Source organism: Pieris rapae, chromosome 2, assembly GCF_905147795.1.
Source record: "Pieris rapae chromosome 2, ilPieRapa1.1, whole genome shotgun sequence".
NCBI lineage: Eukaryota > Metazoa > Arthropoda > Insecta > Lepidoptera > Pieridae > Pieris > Pieris rapae.
This window is the reverse complement of record NC_059510.1, coordinates 7,303,417-7,312,940: the sequence shown is the minus strand read 5'-3', so window position 1 is coordinate 7,312,940 and position 9,524 is coordinate 7,303,417. Positions and strand designations below refer to the sequence as shown.

Below are 9,524 nucleotides of genomic sequence, written 5' to 3'. Positions count from 1 at the left end.
ACGTCAATATTTTATGTGAATATTGGCATTCGGCTTATTTTAAATGTATCTGCATCTGCATCTAGCAGATGTTGTAGCTCAATCTCTATATATAAAAATGAATTGCTGTTCGTTTGACTCTGTAATACTCGAGAATAGCTGGACTGATTTGGTTAATTTTAATCTTGAAATATTTGTGTAAGTTCTGGAAAGTTTTAAACCTTTTATTTGGTGGAATACATAAATAAGAACTTAAAAAATATCTAGTTGGCCATTTGATGTCTTATTAATATAAAATTGGTTTTGTTATTGTTTATTTATTTATTAATACTTCGTTACATTACAATATAAAAATTGAACATAATTATATGAAAAGAACAGCAACTGGCGGCCTTATCGCTTACGACCGATCTCTTCCAGGCAACCACTGTGAGTTAAGAAAAAACAAAAAATTGTCTTCAGCAATTTGTGTTGAAAATGTGTCAAATTTTGACACAGATACAGCTACAAAGTCAATCGGGCCTCTAGTATTCACTAAAAACTTCGGGGTATATCAATACACTGTTTCTTTAAAATATACGTTTATAATGTTTTTTTTATAAAATGTAGAAGAAAATGGCTATATTTCGGTAGAGAACAAACGCAAGGGCTAGACGATCTGAAGTGTGCCTAAGAGCTATTCCAAAAGCTCTCAAGAGCCTGCGAGCGATGAAAACCACGATTGTCTGCGTTCCAGTATTTACGGCTTACGTTCATATATTCTACTAAAATGTACCTCACTGTAAAGAAGTTATAAACTGTAATGCAAAATCACTACTAATTACTATACTATTTCCGAATCAATTCAACTTAGAGTCCTTCAAAATAGAGCAAATAAATTCTTAAAAGGCCGGTAACGCACTCGCTAGCATTCATTGGGGGTGTCATCACCCCGGTTGTGATATCACTTAATTTCAGATGAGCCTCCTGCCCTTTTTGCCCCTGTTCTAGAAAAAATCTATAACTATTTACTTTTCATTAATAATCTAACTGCTATGTTTGCATTACAAACGTGTTCAAATATAAATATGAAAACGCATTTATTGACACATGAATTAAGTGAGGGCCAGCGGCGAATCCCAAAAAAAACCAAAATGTATTTAAATTATTTAATTAAATTCTACAATTAATAGTTCCTTAACTAAATACGATAATTAAATCGGCCCGATATAAGATGCTCGACAATTATCTATATTATACTTATAACTATTTGAAGTTTGACCGGCCCGATGCTAGGTGTCCGATCAAAAAGCCCTCGGTCTCCGTTGTCCATCTGCTTTTATTAAGTGGTTGCGTCAGAGGGGTACCGGTGTGAAGCATGCGGGGCGAAGAGAGTGCAATGAATATGTAACATCTCCCCCGTAAGATGAGCAACTATTTGCTATTAATGTCTATAGCAAAAGTTGCGGCTCGAAGTTCTTGCGCAGACATGTTCTTATTATCCGTTTCTGAAATCTGTTCCGAAGATGTATTTCGCCGATATCGGAATACGAAGAAAAGTGCAGCTGCGCCCATGAGTGTGGTCATAATGAAGTACAAAGGAATCGTTGTGTGGTATATTATGTTTGATGAATCGTATGTTTCCTCAGGTGCTTTCATTGTCATTCCATTTTGCATATTGTGTAACTTCGTGAGATCGATTGAATTTAGCTGGACACCTGGTTGATTTTGTTGAATGATGTTATCCATTCGAGGAAAATTAATGATTTCGACACCGCTTCCCTTGATTCGGTCGTCGATGTTGGTGGCCGTAATTTCTGAGGACTTCAACATACACGATTTAGGTATTGTTGCGAAATAGCTGCCGTGAAGTATTTCATATTTTTCGTGGGAACAGACGAGTTGAACTTTTGTAGGTTTTGGAAATGAGATTATGTAATGCTGACTGTCTAGTTCCGTGAGAGCTTCTTTATGCATAGTAATAGGCGTTGTGGAACACGATTTGTCTATTTCTTGAGTATGAATAATCTCGAAGATGCAGTCCTTTTTGGTCTTCATCTGATGACGTAGTTTTTGCTCACATATGTGCCACCTGTTGACCTTCGGACATTCTGTCTCTATGTACACAAATTCTTTAGAATCAGTTGCTACGTATGGATAGGACGGAATGATTACCTGGGAATGTATATTAGGTACAGGACACAATTGATAAAGTTGGAAAGTTGGAGGTAAAGTAATAGGAAAGCTAAGGACAACCACAATTTTCCTGTCTATATAATATGAACCTAAACTAATTACATCATAAAAGTTTCTTATCTCTAAATCTAAAATTTGATCTGTGCCATACAGATTTTTTAATTTTCTTAACATTATTTTTAAATCATTAATGTTTAATATAGAATGGTGCAATGACATAGTGCGACTAAAAGCTAATATATTCTCTATTCTCATTATCTCATTATATAACTCCTGCACATTATCGCTTATAATGTTGAATATTAACGACAGGTGGGAGTATCGGATTACACTTTGATTGTCCGAGTTAGACCTGTTTATCATATAGTTAAGGGCTTTGCTTAATTTTATTTGATTATTTGTTAAATTATTCAATACCTCAGTTTGTTGTATGCTATATTCTTTAAAAAGTGAAATATGTTGATTAAAACTAGATCTTAATTCTTTACTATTTGATTTTAAAATATGAATAGCTGTCTCATATCTTAGAGCGTCATTATGATCGAGATTCCCAGAAATAAATTTGATAAGAGTACCCAATGGATTAATGATGCCTCGTTTAACCCTGGAGTCCGGTTCGAATGATTTTAACTGTAACAAAACTTTATTTAATTTATTATTAATATAGTCGGTTTGGCTCTTAAAACGTAATGAATAACCGTTCGGTAATCTATGAATAGTTTCAGTCAATTTTGTCTGCAAGTCAAGTACTTGTTGTTCTATTAGGTCTATGTTAATGTCTTTAAGGAAAACATGATAGTGGGAAATGATTTTAGTATCTCCTAATTTAAAGGGAAATAAACCAGGTCCATTGTCAAGGCTGTCAAGTCGAATTTCTTGCGCTTGGGCTAGGGTTGTCAGAGTCAGTATTAGGTACCTGTAACAAAGTAGAATCTTTATGTGTCTTTTGTCGCTTTAATCTAGATTTTGCTACCGGTCCGCGTCTGCGTGAGGTATATATATGTATAGGTAAGTTAGCTATGACTTTGTCTTGTGTAAAGCGCGTGGCTAGCTTTTGTCTAGCTGCCATTGGATTTCGTACATATATTTCTTGGTCGGGTTCATACTGTGCTGCGGGTTCTCTGTGAGTATTTCGTTGTGTCATAATCGCTTCGCGTTCGGCAAACGATGAGTCATGTATAAGACGGTATACTGTGTCCATTTTACTACGATGGTTTTGTATATATTGTTGTAATAGACGTTCGGATACATTTAAATCAGTAGGATCTCTTGGGTCATAATGTCCAGTGATTAAGTCATAGGGTCTACATTTGGTTAAACTGTGTATGGAACTATTATAGGCTAAAATTGCGTAAGGCACTAAATTAGTGGCTGGTTCGTTTTTATGTTTTAATTTTAATATTCGGAGATGTTCTAAGAGAGTACTATGGAAACGTTCTATCATGCCGTTTTCGTTTGGGGTGTGAGCAGCAATCTTATGATGGTGGATTTTGTGAAGACGTAAAAATTCGGTTACAACTTGATTCGTAAACTCGGTTCCTTGGTCAGTAGTCAAGGACATCGGTGAACCGTGATGGGTGATGTACGATAGCAGTGATTTTACAATATTAGGGGCTGTACAGTCACTTATACGATACGCCTGTGCATATCTGGAAAATGCGTCTATTAAAGTTAAATATTTTTCTTGTTCTATAGTTAATACATCTGCATGTAGCATGTCAAAGGGTTTTGATGGCGAAGGTACAATTTTAAACTGTTGCTGTATTGGGTTGCGATCGTATTTCGCACAATTACATACTGAACATCGATTTATATATTCTGTTATATCGGATTTCATATTAGGCCAAAAATAACGTTGTGACAAAGATTGATACGTCTCATTGATACCACGGTGGTTAGTTTTACCCTCGTGATATTTCCTAATAGTATCCTGTTGGTTTAAATAATCTGATACATTTTCAACCTGCCGTTTGACGAGTAATATTTTCATAGAGGAACTTCTAAACGTTCTTTGAATAATAGGAACAATATGAAGCATTCTATCTATTGGCTGGACTAAAATAGCTGTACGGGTATTTGGATCAACATATTTTTTAATAAGGTCGATAGTTCCCTGTTCTAGGTTGTCAACGTGAACTTGAACTGAAATGAGCGAGAATTTTTCGAATGGTTTACTAATAACAGGCTTAACTCGAGGTAAGTAGTTAACTATATTAATTATTATCTGTCTGCGGAATTTATTTAAAGGGTCATCGCTTATAGGAATTTCAAGAATGGGATCTTCATTGCTAGTATGAGCGGTTTCAGTGTGCGACGAACTTTTTGGTGATTGGAATTCGAGTGTTTCAGGTGCTGTCACAGTGGATGAGGAAGATCTGCTATTCTGTGACGCTGCTGTAAGTGTCGATGACGTACTATGACGGCGAGGGGCCTGTGACGTATTAACAATTAAGGACATGGCTTCGTCGTTGTGTATTTCAATACGTGATAGCGCGTCAGCGTTCGTATTACACTTACCCTTTTTATATATTACAGTAAAATCGTATTCTGCTAGTTTTAATTTCCACCGTGTTAAACGGGAATTTGGCTCCTTTAAATTCATAAGCCATTGTAAAGGTTTATGATCGGTGACAATTCGAAACTTACGCCCAAAAAGGTATGGTCTAAAGTACTTGGAAGCCCAAACAATTGCTAATAACTCTTTTTCTATTGTTGAATAATTTTGTTCACTAGTATTAAGAGTCCTGGATGCGTACGCTATGGGTCTATCGCTACCTATTGAACCTTGAGATAAAACGGCTCCTAACGCGACATTTGATGCGTCTGTCGTAAGTATGAAATCTTTTGTAAAATCGGGGTACTGTAGGATAGGATCATTCATTAATAAAGTTTTACAGTGTTCGAAACATTTGATATATTCTGGGGATAGGGTAATAGTTGCACCTTTTTTTAGACATGATGTAAGAGGTTTTGTGATTTTTGCGAAATCAGGAATAAATTTCCTATAGTAACCTAATAGTCCTAAGAAACCTTTAATTTGCTTTGTTGTTTTTGGTATGGGATAATTTGCTATGGCCTTGATCTTATCTGAATTAGGTTTAACACCTTCGGTCGTAATTACATGACCTAAATAAGGGGTTTCTCGTTTAAGGAATTCGGACTTGTCCATTTGAATTTTAAAGTTAGAATCTCTTAAGCGTTGAAATACTTCTTTAAGATTAGTCATCATTTCCTGAAGGGAGGTACCAAACACTAAAATGTCATCTAAGTAGATTACACATATTTTGTTAACGAGACCTTGAAGAACATTGTCCATTACACGTTGAAAAGTTGATGGGGAATTTTTCAGACCCATGGGCATTCGAAGGAATTCGTAATGACCATGTTCTACGCTAAATGCAGTTTTGTGAATGTCCCTGGATGACATCTCCACCTGATGAAAGCCACTAGCCAAATCTAATGTACAGAAATATTGGCATTTACCTAATTTATCTAGAATGTCTGTAATATTTGGAATCGGATACTTGTCGTCAATCGTTTTATCATTTAACTTCCGAAAGTCAACGACTAATCGCCACTTAACTTTTCCAGATGCGTCACTTTTCTTTGGCACTATCCATATTGGTGCACTCCATGCGGAGGTAGAAGGTCTAATAATACCTTGATCTAACATGTTTTTTATTTGCTTTTGAACTTCCTCACGATGTATATATGGATATCTATATGTTTTACTATAAACAGGCAATTCATCAGTCGTATTAATGCAGTGTTTGATTTTATTAGTGAAGGTCAAAGGTTCGTCTTCCAGGTGAAAAATATCTGAATACTGTCTACAAATATTCTTTATATTAGCTGTCTCCTCTGCGTTTAAATGATCTATGCGCAAACGCGATAAGACGTCGCGTGCTCGGACATTGTTATTGAAAGTATCGTATGACACTTGCTCATTAAATATATGAGCTTTAATAGGTTCCGTTAAAGAAATTATAATATCACTGTTGGTGGGATTAGAAATTTCTAAAATTGCATGATGATTATTCGCCGTAGTGATGCATTCATTTATATGACATTTCCCGACTGTTTGATCTTGTATACATATATCACCTTTGGATATAGAAGTAGGCACGCGTATTAATTTCGAAGAATTAGCTGGAATAATAGCTTCGCATAAGTTTACACTATCGGACATATACATATGAAGGGGGTTAGATGCAAATTTTGTTATTAATTTTTTTGATTCTAAATCAATTTTTGCCGACCATTTTTGAAGAAGATCACAACCAATTAATCCATCGAAATAATTATGAAATTTATACACGAATAATTTTATCCATGCATTGTCTTTGAATTCTTTGAAACACGGTATATATATTGTATAATCATTCTTGGTAGTTGCATGCACATTTGAAACAATAAATGGTTCGAAGTTTAAAGGAAAATTTGGAAAGTAAGTATCTATAGCTTCGGGTCTTATAAAAGATTGATTCGCACCTGTATCAATTAGAAATTTTAATGGTGGGAGATCTGGGTGAATTAGAACTTGAATAAATGGTAATTGTCTTTGATTTTGTATATTTAACTCTATTCGGGGAAAACTATTTTCCGATCCTTTGGAAAATTCTGTTTGGAAGATTCCGGCACATTATTTTCCGAATTTATGGTTTCCGGTTGTTCAGTAAACTCGGTTATATTATATTCGTCGGATGTTGAACAGTTATAAGGTAAGCAGTTAGGGTCATATTGTTGAAAGTCACATGGATATTCGTCATAGTCATAGTCATAGTCATAATAGCAAGAAGGGTCATTTAACTCATTATTATTAATCTGTCTAGTTTTAAAGTAATTGTTAGGGGGTGGATTTCCATGAATCCTCCAGTCATGTCCAGTCTGAGTAGGTGGTAAAACACGAGCAGTAGGGTGACTAATACCACTCATGGGTTGAGGGTAATTTTTCATAGGTATTGGTTGACGGGGTGGAATTCTAAATCCCGTAGACATATTCGACCTTGGCAAAGCTTTAAACATTTGTTGGGTCTTTGAAGGACCTTGCTGTTGGTACATGTGAGGCTTATTTAAATTATTATTAAAATATTGACCATTATTCAATCTTGGCAAGTTAAAAGGTTTTTGATATTGGGGATTAATATCGTATTTAAAAGGTTTTAGATTAGGCGAGCTAGATATTTGAGGTGTAAAATTTTGTCTCTTAGGATTTTTATTTTGGAGATAAATAATATTAATTTCCTCTTTTGCATATTGCAACGCGATTTCTAATGTTTCTGGTCTCATACATCGTATGCGTGAGCCCAGAGGTTCCTCTAAACCTTTTAAATAAGTTTTTAAAGCAAGGCTATTGTATAATGTGCGCTTAGCTTGAATGGTGGTCTCTAATTTATCGTGTACTTCTATATATGTAATAATGGTACTTAATAAATTTTGGATACGCTCATAAAATATATGTGGGCTATCTGATCCTTGTGTTAATTGCGACAAATCCGTATAAAGAGTAGACTCATCTCTGTGATCTGAGAAGCTATTAATAAGAGTGGTTCTTATGCCATTCCAATTTTGAGGGGCCCCATTTGTTGATAGGGCTCTGGCGGCGGCGCCAGTTATTTTATTAATTATACCATTAATTAATGCTAAATTAGTAACGTCGTTACCTGGATTTGGCTTGGCATAAGTGACTACTAATGTGTCACATAGGTTTAGGAATCTAGTTAAATTACATGCACTTCCATCGAAGTTAGGTACAAATTTTAACGCTCTTAAAATCTTATCTAATAATGCATCTTGTGCATGATCATGGGAAGCTTCACCTTCCATATTATCTTCTAAAATAGTATCTCTTAAATAATCTAAATCTAAACGTCTGTTGCGATCTCTCAGCTCGATGCGAGAGGCAACTCTTGGGGCTTCGATTCCCCGGTTTTTCCTAGGATGGAAAATTTTGGAAGATTTGGGAACACACAGGAAAGTAACAACCAATCGTTAAGAAATGTGTAACTTACATAAGCATTTCGACGATGGTGGCACCTTGAGTCATCGATTTCTGGATGCGCCGTGTGTGGTCCGCTGTCCTCGGTTCTCACGAATCGTCGATTAAACTTGAAAGTCTATTAGTCCGCGTACTCTACGTAGTCGATCTACGGAGTATATAGTTTCGTACGCGCACTGACTCGACGATCCTACCGACTGCGCCAATTAAGTGAGGGCCAGCGGCGAATCCCAAAAAAAACCAAAATGTATTTAAATTATTTAATTAAATTCTACAATTAATAGTTCCTTAACTAAATACGATAATTAAATCGGCCCGATATAAGATGCTCGACAATTATCTATATTATACTTATAACTATTTGAAGTTTGACCGGCCCGATGCTAGGTGTCCGATCAAAAAGCCCTCGGTCTCCGTTGTCCATCTGCTTTTATTAAGTGGTTGCGTCAGAGGGGTACCGGTGTGAAGCATGCGGGGCGAAGAGAGTGCAATGAATATGTAACACATGTAATTGGTACATTTTTAATCACACTCTCATCATGTACACAAGAAAACTATAAACGAATAATTTGGAATCTAAATTTTTAACGCAGATAAAACCGTCTCAGAAGTGAAAGATAAACAAACTTTCACTTTGTAATGTTTTTTTTTATATAACTGGGGGCAGGAGGCTCACCTTATGTTAAGTGATACCGTTACCGTAAGTCAAATTGGCTGCGTTTCTTTTGTACTTTATGGTTCCAGCTATAGCAAAAATTCGTTTTATGTTCTTCTATTTTTAGTGCCTCTTAATTATTGGAGGTTGACAGTCAGTCTCTTGAAGTGTCATGTCCTATGCTTTATTAGACACTTTCTTGACTACTATAATCATAATGAGCAGTGATTTCTAGTTGCCATCTGCCCCAGACATTTAAGGGATTATATCAACTAACCCATTACCGGATTAGGTGAATGCTTATACCACCACGAAATAAAGAAAACATCTGGTCCCAACTGGATCCAAGTAGCCCAATTGAGAGAAGACTGGGTGTCTTTGGAGGAGGCCTTCACCTATAGAGGAGTTTTTACAGAAGAATAATAGTTTAAAACTAGGAAAAACTAACAAACTAAATTTAGGATACAAATTTAATTACTAACAAAACTAACACTAGTATGTAAGAAAACTTAATTAATCCAACTTCTTGTTCTACTGTAAGAAATAAAAGGCTTTTTTATTTAAAATATAAAAAATATTTTATATACCAGGTACCATACTGGTTTATCGCCAGGTCCTCTACCGTTACCTAGTGGGAGCATCTCGCGCGTGCAGCTAAGATTTACATTTGGTCCGGACTTGATGTTAGTTCCGTTCTCCCCATTATTTCGAAAATTA

At 35.7% G+C, this 9,524-nt stretch overlaps 1 protein-coding gene across 1 annotated transcript; it reads right to left on the bottom strand.

The window, feature by feature from the left end:
* Positions 1-1,113: 1,113 nt before the first annotated feature.
* LOC123690592 lies at positions 1,114-8,649 on the bottom strand. The gene is made up of 2 exons (XM_045634272.1): positions 8,166-8,649; positions 1,114-2,133 (listed from the first exon to the last, which is right to left on the bottom strand). Exon 2 carries the CDS (start codon positions 2,014-2,016, stop codon positions 1,393-1,395), a length of 624 nt encoding a protein of 207 aa, XP_045490228.1. The 5' UTR covers positions 2,017-2,133; positions 8,166-8,649; the 3' UTR covers positions 1,114-1,392.
* Between the last annotated feature and the right edge of the window lie 875 nt (positions 8,650-9,524).

Coding starts and splice junctions, on each gene's coding strand:
- LOC123690592 (XM_045634272.1), bottom strand. CDS start 2,016: ATGAAGACCAAAAAGGACTGCATCTTCGAGATTATTCATACTCAAGAA.